This window comes from Ranitomeya imitator, chromosome 1 (assembly GCF_032444005.1).
Source record: "Ranitomeya imitator isolate aRanImi1 chromosome 1, aRanImi1.pri, whole genome shotgun sequence".
Lineage (NCBI taxonomy): Eukaryota > Metazoa > Chordata > Amphibia > Anura > Dendrobatidae > Ranitomeya > Ranitomeya imitator.
Window position 1 is genome coordinate 953,491,790 of NC_091282.1, and position 12,873 is coordinate 953,504,662.

The window sequence follows — 12,873 nt, forward strand, 5'->3', positions numbered from 1 at the left end:
TTTGTGGCTGTAGCTGCGACGCCTCCAACACTTTTCATTTCACTTTTTCCCCATTATGTAGATAGGGGCAAAATTGTTTGGTGAATTGGAAAGCGCGGGGTTAAAATTTCACCTCACAATATAGCCTATGACGCTCTCAGGGTCCAGACGTGTGACTGTGCAAAATTTTGTTTCTGTAGCTGCGACGCCTCCAACACTTTTCCTTTCACTTTTTTCCCCATTATGTAGATAGGGGCAAAATTGTTTGGTGAATTGGAACGCGCGGGGTTAAAATTTCGCCTCACAATATAGCCTTTGACGCTCTCGGAGTCCAGACGTGTGACTGTGCAAAATTGTGTGGCTGTAGCTGCGACGGTGCAGATGCCACATACACACACACACACATTCAGCTTTATATAGTAGATTTTGCATAGTTATTTTCCTTCCCTTTATTTTATGTAAATTTTATGATTTGTATTTATTAAATGAACAATGTATTCTTGCTTTTTGTAGGTGATCTGGTCATAATATGGTCCTTTTCATTTTTCTTATAGGCGAACCTGACAAGGAACTGAATCCGAAGAAGAAGACATGGGAGCAGATCCAGCCAGATCTTCTCACCAATGATGACTGTGTGGCTACTTACAGAGGAGCATCATTTGAAGTCCATGGAAAAGGCGTATGCAAAGCCCAAACCATGTCCCGAAGCGACATTAAGTAATTTCTGTGTGACGTGCACATTGTAATGCGGATGCCAAGAACCTGTCAGAGAACTAGAATAATAAAGGCCAATAATTTGTTGATGCTGGTTTCAGGTTTATTTTGTGGTTTTTTTTCATGCTTTTAATGTAAGCAAAAAAATACTAAAAACATTTACTTATATCATCTTGATCTTGTTACATTTCCAATCATGGTACGATAAGGAGAAAGCTGCTCAATTCTGCATTTATTGGGAACCTGTCATATCCGCAAATGTTATTACCATGAGTATATAAGGTTAATCCCTTTGTCACCGAGCCAATTTTAACCTTAACCTTCGTCAGGCTGCATAATCTTACAACGTTAACAGGCTGCAGAGGTACAATTGTACCTTCATATATATTTTATTGAAATTTGGCCAATATATTCTGGACCAAAACTGCAGAGATGTCACGAAATTTCAGCCTTCTACTGCTTTTCCAAAAAAAAAAATTATTGCAATTTTAAAACGGAATAGTTACAATTGTACCTACTCAACCGGACGAAGGTTAATGACAAGGCCAAATTTTTTTAAATGTGACCAGTGTCGCTTTATGTGGTTAACTCTGGAAGGCTTCAACGGATCCCACTGATTCTGAGATTGTTTTTTATTCGTGACATATTTTACTTCATAATAGAGGTAACATTTATTCGATATGACTCGCGTTTGTAAAAATATAGGAAATTTGGTGAAAATTTTGCAATATTCAAACTTTTAATTCTTATGCCCGTAAATCAGAAAGTTATGTCATACAAAATAGTTAATAACATTTCCCACATGTCTACTTTATGTCTGCATAATTTTTAAACATTTTTTTAGAATGTTACAAGGGTTAAAAGTTGATGAGCAATTTCTAACTTTTCCAACAAAATTTACAAAACCATTTTTGTTGGGACCACATAACATTTGAAGTGACTTTGGGGGGTCCTATATGACAGAAAATACCCAAACGTGATGCCATTCTATAAACCACACCCCTCAAAGTCCTCAAAACCACATTCAAAAAGTTTATTACCCCTTCCAGTGCTTCACAGGAACTAAAGCAATGTTGAAGGCAAAAATGAATGTTTAACTTTTTTTCACAAAAATTTTACTTTGGCTTCAAATTTGTTATTTTCACAAGGGTAACAGGAGAAAATAGACCCTAAAATGTCGATGAATTATTAAGAAAGAAGAGCACTCACCATCCGTGCAAAATGTCCATTCTTTATTCTGGCTTCACATAAAAATAGCAGAACATGACAGGGAGAAACTGTGGATCAAAGAGACGACGGCCGTTTTGCGCTCCTGCGCTTCTACGGGTCTGATGGTAACACCAGGTGGGAAGACTTCTTAAGCATATCCGCCCAAGGAGTGCTAACCCACCTGTCTACGTCACCACACTATGACACTCCTATAAATCGGTAAAAAACTTTAAAAATCAATACAGAATAGAACAAACATGACCTTAAGACAAAAACTAAATCAAAGAGTACTACAAAAGAATACATAAATTACTTTACAAGAAGACTGACAGGTCGGCTCTTTCGTTTAACCCCAAGGGGCCCATGGCATTAACTCTCAATATCCACCTCCCCTCTCTTCTCAACAACAACCTATTATGGTCGCCTCCCTGCTCTGGCAGGGTTACCTTTTCAAATCCCGCAAACCGCAGGCATGTCGCATCTCCTCCGTGATGAGTGCGCATGTGACTAATAAGTCTAGGGACTCCTTTACCAGTACTAATTGATTTAAAATGTTCCCTAAATCTAATAAAGAGGGGACGGATTGTTTTCCCCACATAGTAGAAACCGCATGGACAGAACAAGACGTATACTACGTACGTGGTTCTACAGGATATGAAATCCTGAACTACATGTCAGACCGAGCCGATTTGAATGACTTTCACTGTTAAATGATATACGCAAAAATTGCAATGTCCACATTTAACATTACCTTGTGGAATACCTGTTGCTAACCAGTTGTCTTGATTGGACTTCACTCTATTGCGCACCAATACATCCTTTAAATTTTTTCCCCGGCGACAGGCGAACAAAGGGCCCTTACTTACTGGATCCGATAATAAAGGGTCTCTCTCTAAAATGTGCTAGCTGTTGGGTATGGCTGTTCTTATGCACTTATCCATGGTACCAAATTTAAAGCTAAAGACAAACTTCTTTTGTTGTTTTTCCCCGCTTTATTACCTTGCCCCACAGTACCTATACCTTCTGCCTTTGCCAGGGCTTGATCTAAATCTGAAGGAGGGTAACCCCTTGCCCTAATCCTTTTATATAGCTACTGTGATTGTCGCTGGAACCCATCCTGACTGCTATTCACTCTCTTAACCCTTAAAAATTGGCTATAGGGGAGAGATTTTTTTGTATACTGCGGGTGTGCACTGTGATAATGTAGAAGTGAATTTGTTGCTGAGTGCTTACGGAACACCTCCGTTTGTATTAATCCTAACATCTAAAAATTCTAAATTTAACCCTCCAAAAACCGACGTGAATTTCATGTTCATGTCATTCACTTGCTCCAGGTATTCAACAAAAGACTGAAAAGCCGGTTGATCTCCGTCCCAGACTATAAAAATATCGTCCACGAATCTATATAAAGCTTTATGTGTTTCAAGAAGGGATTATCTACGACATACACGAAACGTTTCTCAAACACGGCTAGATACAAATTAGCTAAAGTACATGCAACGGGCGTACCCATTGCTGTCCCTTCCGTTTGAAGAAACCAAGAGGAATCGAATTTAAAGGCATTGTGCGTCAGAACAAAATGTAATCCATCACAAATGAAGGCAATAGTTTTATTGTCCGTCGGGGTATAAGAGAGAACCTCTCTTACTGCCTCCACTCCCTGACGTTGGGGAATACGAGTATAAAGACTCTCCACGTCTATTGACGCGAGACGAAAACTATCCTGCCAGGTAAAACCTCTTAAAGTTTCCAAGAAATGCTTAGTGTCACGTATGTATGAAGGGATGTCGGGAAGAAGGGGATGTAGTAACCAATCTAAATAGCGTGACAGGGGTTCTGTTATTGCTCCCACCCCTGACACTATTGGACGACCTGGCGATGCAACTAGTGACTTATGTACTTTAGGTACATGGTACCAATGCCGTTTTTTGGGAAAAGCTGGAAATAATTTCTCTGCCTGTCTCACAGATAAAGTTCCTTCTTATACAAATGGTCTTGGTAACGAACGTAAATCATTCTTAAATTTGACAGTGGGATCAGATTTTAATACACAATAAGTTTCAGTTTTACTTAACTGTCTGTGAGCTTCCAACATATAATATTCTTTAGTTAATAGCACCAAATTGCCGCCTTTGTCCGCTGCAGGGATCACTACATCCTCCCAACTGCTCATCTCCCTCAAAGCTCGTTTTTCCAACTCCGTCAAATTAGACGGTGATTGTTGATATACTAATGCCTCTACTTCCTTTATAACTTGTCTTTCAAAAATTTATATGACGTTGCCTGGAGCAACTGGGGGCATAAAGGTAGATTGTACTCCACCCGTAAAAGAAACATCAGTTGGCGTCCTCATCCTTCCTGTAGATGCATCAGGATCCGTAAGACTCAGCAATAAAAGTGCATCATTATGTATATCTGTATTGGTACTAGGGTTCACCATAAAGCCCAAAGGGCCTACAGCAGGGGTGTCAAACTGCATTCCTCGAGGGCTGCAAACAGGTCGTTTTCAGGATTTCCTTGTACTGCACAGGTGATAATTTAATCACCTACACACATAATGATTGCAGCACCTTGTGCAATGCTAAGGAAATCTTGAAAACACGCATGGTTTGCGGCCCTCGAGGAATGCAGTTTGACACCCCTGGCCTACAGAGCAAGGAACCCCGCCTGGGCATTGCATCTTATCTGCACCTGTAGAGGAAGCAAAAAACTTAAACAAATTCATTTTTCTTACTGCTTTAAATAAGTCAATTTTGAATTCAACTATGTCAAAATTTCCCGGTAAACCAAAATTAAGACCCTTGGACAAAACCGACAGGTGGGCCTCGCTTAGTTCATGTGTGGACAAGTTCAGTATTGTGCTCAACGATGTGTCTGTGGAAAAGTCCGTTTCCATGACACCCGTTTCCTTTTCCGCCGATTTTCGGATTCTAACTCAAAACTTTCCCCCCCCCCCGCCCCGGTGTTTTTCTTCGAAAAGGGGCTGTATCCGTCGATGGTAAATCACAAAATGACATGCTGGTTGATGGTGACGAATCTTCATTCATACTCGAGTCCGAATCTGTTGTCAAATAATCTTTTTTGGATTGTCTTTTAAAGTTGTGATTTTTGTTGCCCCTGGATCTGGGTAGCCTACGGAAACCTTGTGGTGTTTTATTTTAAGAAAATATTTGGCCATTATCAAAGTCTGCTTTGTCTCGAATAAATTTATCGCGTTTCCTTTGTTTGATGTCAGACTGGAGAACGACCAATTTGTTGTCCAACCTCTTGTCCATGGAAGTCCACTGGGTCTCCGTCAGCCGTGTTTTAATTTCTTCTTTAGTTTTAATAAATTCAGATTTTACTGTTTTGTAATTAGTGATATTCTGTTGCAAGACCAACTCAAGGAGGTCCTGGGAGCATTTTAATAAAATCTTTTCCCATTCCTTTACAAAATTAACATTATCTTTGAACTGGGACATGTCCTTATATACTCTCAGGCCTCGTGGAACTCTGCCATTTTCCATATAGGATTTTAACGATTTGTTGGTCCAGAAGAGATTTACTTCTCTTTTGGCTAAATTGAAAAGTTTATGTTCCAAGGTCTTTGTACTCAAAGAAAAAAATCTCATCCCGTTCTACCTCCAAAAAATAGGAGTCCACGTTCTCCCTGCCTGCTAATAAGTCATGGGACAGTGGCAACTTCAGATTCCATATTGGACCTGTCAGCACACATAGTGCAAAGTCCAAATCTGTCACAAATGGATGGTGGTAGGCAGAGCTAAGTGCTGATCCAAACAGTCAGTCATGTACAAACCAAAATAACATAGAAAAAAGTGGTCTTTTGTATTCTTTGTAGTACTCTTTGATTTAGTTTTTGTCTTAAGGTCATGTTTGTTCTATTCTGTATTGATTTTAAAAGTTTTTTACCGATTAGTAGGAGTGTCATAGTGTGGTGACGTAGACAGGTGGGTTAGCACTCCTTGGGCGGATATGCTTAAGAAGTCTTCCCACCTGATGTTACCATCAGACCCGTAGAAGCGCAGGAGCGCGAAACGGCCGTCGTCTCTTTGATCCACAGTTTCTCCCTGTCATGTTCTGCTATTTTTATATGAAGCCACAAACAATAAAGAATGGACATTTTGCACGGATGGTGAGTGCTCTTCTTTCTTAATAATTCATCGATGTTTTGCACTTACTTTTTTCTGAATGAGCACCCGTAATCCAGTGTGGCTTAAGAACGCATTTTCAGCAAAAAGGAAGTGGGGCAGGTGTTTTGAGCTGATTGTGCGTACCACTTTTTTCTGTTATTTTGGTTTGTACAAGACCCTAAAATGTGTTGTGCAATTTTTCCTGAGTATGCCTGTACCCCATATGTGGGGGAAATCCACTGTTTGTGCGCTCGGAAGGGAAATAACACCGTTTGACTTTTTTGAACACACAACTGGCTGGAATCGAGAGTGAACGTCTTGTCGCATTTGGAGTGCCTAAACGGTAGAACCCACCCCGCAAGGGACCCCATTTTGGAAACTAAACCCCTCTAGGAACTTATCGAGATGTGTCATGAGAACCTTGAATCCCCCAAGTGATTCACAGAAGTTTAAAACGTAGATCTGTGAAAATAAAAAAAAATCACATTTTAACCCCTTCATGACCTTGGGATTTTTCGTTTTTCCGTGTTCGCTTTTCACTCCCCTCCATAACTTTTTTATTTTTCCGTCAATTTGGCCATGTGAGGGCTTATTTTTTGCGGGACGAGTTGTACTTTTGAACGACATCATTGGTTTTAGCATGTCGTGTACACTTGTTTTTTGTTTGGCTTTCTTGCTAGGTTCACTAAATGCTAAAACTGACCTGACATTATGATTCTCCAGGTCAGTACGAATTCATAGACACCTAACATGACTAGGTAATTTTTTTACGTAAGTGGTGAAAAAAATTCCAAACTTTGCCATTTTAGCGTCTCCATTTTTCATGATCTGGGGTCGGTTGAGGGCTTATTTTTTGCGTGCCGAGATGACGTTTTTAATGATAGCATTTTGGTGCAGATACGTTCTTTTGATCGCCCGTTATTGCATTTTATTGCAATGTCGTGGCGACCAAAAAAACGTAATTCTGGCGTTTTGAATTTTTTTCTCGCTAGGCTGTTTAGCGATTAGGTTAATGCTTTTTTTTAATTGATAGATCGGGCGATTCTGAACGCGGCGATACCAAATATGTGTAGGTTCGATTTTTTTTTTTTTTTTTTTTTATTTTGATTGGGGCAAAAGGGGGGTGATTTAAACTTTTATATTTTTTTTTTCACTTTTTTTCACTTTATTTCACTTTTTTTTTACTTTTGCCATGCTTCAATAGCCTCCATGGGAGACTAGAAGCTGGCACAGCACGATCGGCTCTGCTACATAACAGCGATCTGTTCGCTGCTATGTAGCAGAAAATCAGGTGTGCTGTGAGCGCCGGCCACAGGGTGGTGCTCACAGCTACCGGCGATCAGTAACCATAGAGGTCTCAAGGACCTCTATGGTTACAATACTGAAGCATCGCCGATCTCTGATCTTGTGACGGAGCATTTAACTAGTTAATAGGCACGGGCAGATCGCGATTCTGCCCGCGCCTATTACGGGCACATGTCAGCTGTTCAAAACAGCTGACATGTCCCGGCTTTGATGCGGGCTCACCGCCGGAGCCCGCATCAAAGCGGGGCTTCTGACCTCGGACGTACTATCCTGTCCTAGGTCAGAAAGGGGTTTACCACAAAAATGTACTTTTAGCCCCAATTTTTTTTATTTTCACAAGTGTAATAATGGGAAAATGGACCCCAAAATTTGTTGTACAATTTCCACTGAGTATGCTGATACCAAATGTAGGGGAATATTACTATTTAGGTGCTCAGCAGAGCTCGGAAAGGAAGAAAAAGAAGCACCGTTTGACTTTTTGAATGCAATAACGTCTGGAATAGAGAGCGGACACCTTGTCACGTTTGGAGAGCCCCCGATGTGCCTAAACTGTTGAAACCCCCCCACAAGTGACACTATTTTGGAACTTAGAGCCATCAAGGAACTTATCTAGATGTGTCATGAGCACCTTGAGCTCCCAGATGTTTCTCAGAAGTTTACATCATAGAGCTGTGAAAATACAAAATCACATTTTGCTGAAAAAAATTTGCTTTTCGCCCCAATGTTTTATTTTCACAAGGGAAACAGGAGTAAATAGGCCCAAAAATTTGTTGTGCAATTTCTCCTGATTACTCCTTATGTGGAAAAAAACCTCTGAGTGCACGGCAGCCTCGGAAAGGAAGGAGTGACATTTTGGAACGCAGACTTTGATGGAATGGTCTAGGGACTTCATGTCACATATAAAGAGCCCCTGATGTGCCTAAACAGTGAAAAAAAGCATTTTGAACCCACAGGTACTACACAGAATTTGATAACATTAGGATATCATATTAAAAATGTAAATTTTTTTCACGAAAATGTTGTCTTGGCCCCAAATTTGTAATTTTCACAATGGATAATAGGAGAAAACGGACCTCATAATTTGTTGCGCAATTTGTCTAAAACGCTACTATACTAGAAAGGGAAACAGCTTTATTTGCCTGGGATAGATTGTGAATGCCATGTCACATTTGAAGAACCCCCTGACATGTGAACACAGCAGAAACCCTCCATAAGTGACCCAATTTTTGAAACTAGACCCCTCAAGGAATTCATCTAGGGGTGTAGTGAGTATTTTAAACCCATAGGTGCCTCAGAATTTTATAACATTTGAGACGTGGAAACATGACTTTTTAGTGGTAAAATGTATGGTAATGTTTGTATTTGCTGAAAATTTGTTAGGTACACAAGGATTAATGTGTGAAGCTAGACCCCACAATTAATTTTTTTTTTACTTTTTTACTGTGGGAGATATATAATTTTTACTTTAATCACTGGTCTCATACACTGCTATACTTGTGTACTGCAGTGCATTTGAGCAGTCAGTGTCTCACTAACTGCCTGTGAGACTCAGTTTATAGCGGGCTCTCACAGGCCACCTTACCCTGGGGTCACATTCTCATCACGGGTGTCCAATGGTTACTAAGTGGGTCTTGTGACTCCCTTTAACAATGTAAGTACCGCTGTCGCTGTTGACAGCGGTATTTAAGGGCTTAATTGGCCCCAATCGGTTGCAAAACTGTCCGGGGCTGATACTGCAGAGTATCACATACAGCTGACTCCCACGGGAATCTCCTCTCACTGGCGCTATACTCTTTTTCCTCAGCGCTGTTAAAAAGCGGTACTGAGGAATAAGTACCCTTATGACCACAGTTAAAAGGTGGATTTTGCATGGTGCCCCAGATCAATGTTGATTCACAGTCATTTTGTATTTCTTCCATTTTCTTACTGTTGCACCAACAGTTGTCTCCTCACCCTTCTCACTTCTTATTTATGGTTTTGTAGCCCATTCCAGCTTTGTGCAGGTCTATGACCTTGTCACTGACATCCTTATAAATACTTATTTCGCACTGCAAAACGCAAATAAATGTATATAATTTATATAATGTGATTTTCTGGATTTTGTTTTTGATATTCTATCTCTCATTGTTAAAATTAACCTACCATTAAAATTATAGACTGATCATATCTTTGTCAAGTGGGCAAACTTACAAAACCAGCAAGGGATCAAATACTTATTTCCCCCACTGTATTGGGGAATGGGGCCTCCACACTTTTTTCACTGGTTGCCAGACAAGACTAATGGCCCACAGTACAAATTGTATTAGTTGGCCATCTGTTTATGGAGTATAACCTAGAAAGAAAGTGGATATACGGAAGCACTATCTAAGCGTAGTATGTCAATTTAAAACCAGAAAAAGGTGAGAAATGGTTTTGCTCACCTTGTGGAGTTGTGCAATCAGCCACAACTCTGGAAATTACAAAATTCCGGTAATGATCCCCAGTGTTGGTTTTCTGCCAGCGTGGTTAACGTAGACAATTCCATAGAAGGGTTCCAACGTGTGGTAAGTGGAGAGAATGGAGAAAAGCATTCGAGGAGCTTCATCATATCTTGGGTGGAAGAGCCTCGGCTTGGCTTTCTCCATTCTCTTCTCGGTGCTTCAGATTAGACTCACCCCGTTCATCATTCTAGACTGTTATGGTAGCTCACACACACTTGACGATGAACATGTAGCCTCTTGTTTTTCTTATGATTTTCTTAGTCACCTGTCTCCAACACTCCTGCTCATATCTACTGTTTGGTTTTAAAGACGTGATTCACATTAATAGAATTTTTTCAGTTCTGCTTAATATTTTAAGAAAAATACTTTTTTTTTTAATCCTGTTCGCAATGCATGTTAAAACTGCTTAGACTTTAAACTTTAAGACACACTGTACAATGGCCAATAGCATTTTACAGATCATCTTAGACCATGTATGACTTCTGGACCAAGGACCAAAGATACATGCTGATACATAACTCTGTAATTTAGTGAAAACTGCAAAATGTGACTCAATTAATATATTAATATGTACATCCCCAGTTTCAGAAGACTCATCCTATTGTGATATCTGTTAGTGAATGGTGTCAGTCCTAGTTGTGATCCCTTTCCAGGCTGTTCCAGATGAGTTTTATACGGCTTGTACAGTCTGGTAGCTGTTCTGCCTGATGAAATGCATGATTTGATTGAGCAGTGCTGTTCTTTCCTCATGCAAGGTTTCATTTGATTTGTCCCTAAAGATACATCGACCATGCACATTTTCCAAGAGAGTAGAAAGACTTTTTGGGGCCAAGCTGATGAACTTCTCTTCTGTCATCCCCATGTCTTCAAGTCTTTCTGCATAAGTGAATATGACAGCAGTAAAATACTTCCAGTCAGGGCCCAGGAGATCCTGTAGAAAAGAAGGTAATTTGATGTCATAGATTATGGTGTTATGAGACCTTATTCACACAGCATCTTTTTAATATTTTGTTTTCTTGTCTACATATTTCGAAGCCAAAACCTGGAATAAAAATAGTGGCAATAAATAAAGTATAGTTTTTCTTTGTTTTCCTTATTAAATGTTACAAATCATAGTACTGCATCTGTCAAGGAAAAATTCCTTTGTGTCAGGAATCTAGGGCCTCATTCAGATGTCTATTTTTTTTCACATACGAGTTCTATTTATGTTATTCCCGGATAGGACACATACATGTTATAGTCTATGGCTGTTCATATGTCCATGTTTTTTGTCGGCGAGTGTCAGCAAAAATGAAAAAAAAAATAGATTTTCATTTTTGATCAGAGTCCTGGATCAAACTCACCAATGCAAATCTGTGGGTCCATGAATAATTCAGACAGCATTCTAATGGTTTCCTAGTTGCATCCTAGTGCTGTTTGACAGACGCTTGATAAACGTCTAATTTTTTTTTTGACCCACTGATAAAAATCTAATCCAGCACACTGATGAAAATCCTTTTGTCTTTTTCATGCTCGAAGGAAAACAAAAATGCATATGTGAATGAGACCTAAGAATAAGACCTTAAGAGGTGACTAGATACATGTGTCCGCAACTCGGACAATAATGTTGCCCTACGGACACAAGCTTTTAAAATTGAATCATGCGGGCATTGGGCTTCGGAATAGGTAGATTCAGACGCATGCAGCCAGCCACGGCATGTGGACTTCTGTGCTAAGAATCAGTCTAGTCAGAACTTTAACTTGCTGACATGACTGGCTTGGTGTGCTCATCCACATTGCGTAAAATTTTTTACCATGCAACATACTAGCGCCATGGAAAATCTGTAGTGTGAATTGGCACACTGACTATAATGGGCCATGTGCGATGTGTGGCCGTCATTTACCGATTATACTTTCACCTGAAAGAGCCCTAAAGATAAGGCCAGATAGACCGCATCAGGCACATTTTGGCCACATTGTGGTTGTATCACAGCCAAGACATGGCAAATTTCCTGTTTGGGAATCCCCTCGTGTCTTGCAGCTGTCTAACAGCCGCAAAACATGCAACTGCAGGGACCCAAACATATTATCCGAGCACACCCAAGATATTCGGATAACACGTTATACCAGCACGTTCACTCATCACTATTCATTAGCAGAATGGAGTGTCATGTAGGGTGGTGGACAGAGATGAGGGAGGATATGTGGGGCGGTGCAGAACTGTGGAGAGTTTTGTGGGGGAGAGTCATAAGTTTATATCGTAAACTAAAGTGAATGGACAAGCAGTTGTGTCGAGTGCAGTAGCTGGACAGAAATATGACCCTGGCTGCTGCTTTAAGGATAGATTGGACTGCATAGTTTAGTAAGAGGGAGACTGGTATATATAGTCATTACAAACAGTGATCTATTTCAAGCGTTTATTTCTGTTAATTAACAAAAAAACCTGCAAAGGTTTCCAAAGCATTTACAAAAGTCTGTTTCAGTAGGCTCCACAATCATGGGTAATACTGCTGACTTGACAGATGTCCAGAAGGCAGTCATTGACACACTCCAGAAGGAGGAAAAGCCACAAAAGGTCATTGCTAAAGAAGCTGGCTGTTCACAGAGTGCTGTATCCAAGCATCTTAATGGAAAGTTGAGCGGAAGGAAAATTGTGGTAGAAAAAGGTGCACAAACAAATAGGGATAACCGCAACCTTAAAAGGATTGTTAAGAAAAGGCCATTCAAAAATTTGGGGGAGATTCACAAGGGGTGGCCTGCTGCTGCTGCATATAGTCCAGACAAGAATGAATTAGAGCGACAGTAAGCGTTTTTGCAGTTTAACTGGTAAGAAAAAGGGTGGATGCAGGAGATATTTTTTAGGTGCAGATGACATGAGAATACGACTGATTTGATTATAGGGTGTGAAGGAAAGGTTTGAGTCAAATGTATCAAGACTGTGGTCGTGTTACCCAGGTGTCGTGGTTGTATCACGCACATAAATTGAAATACCAGGTTTAGGTAGAAAAGTAAAATGCGAAAACAAAAGAATTTATTTTGGATAGATTCAGCGTCAGAAAAAGAGACAAGACATAGTG

At 40.1% G+C, this 12,873-nt stretch overlaps 2 protein-coding genes across 6 annotated transcripts in view; one reads left to right on the forward strand and one right to left on the reverse strand.

Moving 5' to 3' along the window:
* Positions 1 to 782, forward strand: part of AIMP1 (aminoacyl tRNA synthetase complex interacting multifunctional protein 1) — a 132,112-nt gene extending 131,330 nt beyond the window's left edge. For all 3 annotated transcript variants that reach the window (XM_069743719.1, XM_069743718.1, XM_069743720.1), the window contains one exon: positions 534 to 782. In XM_069743719.1, coding sequence (XP_069599820.1) covers positions 534 to 700 — 167 coding nt within the window. In that variant the 3' untranslated portion in view covers positions 701 to 782. The remainder of the gene's footprint in view (positions 1 to 533) is intronic.
* GIMD1 (GIMAP family P-loop NTPase domain containing 1) overlaps positions 781 to 12,873 on the reverse strand; it is a 32,965-nt gene continuing 20,872 nt past the window's right edge. For 2 of the 3 annotated variants that reach the window (XM_069743723.1, XM_069743721.1), the window contains exon 3: positions 781 to 10,748. In XM_069743723.1, coding sequence (XP_069599824.1) covers positions 10,488 to 10,748 — 261 coding nt within the window. In that variant the 3' untranslated portion in view covers positions 781 to 10,487. The remainder of the gene's footprint in view (positions 10,749 to 12,873) is intronic. The other variant, XR_011316925.1, reaches the window with a different exon arrangement.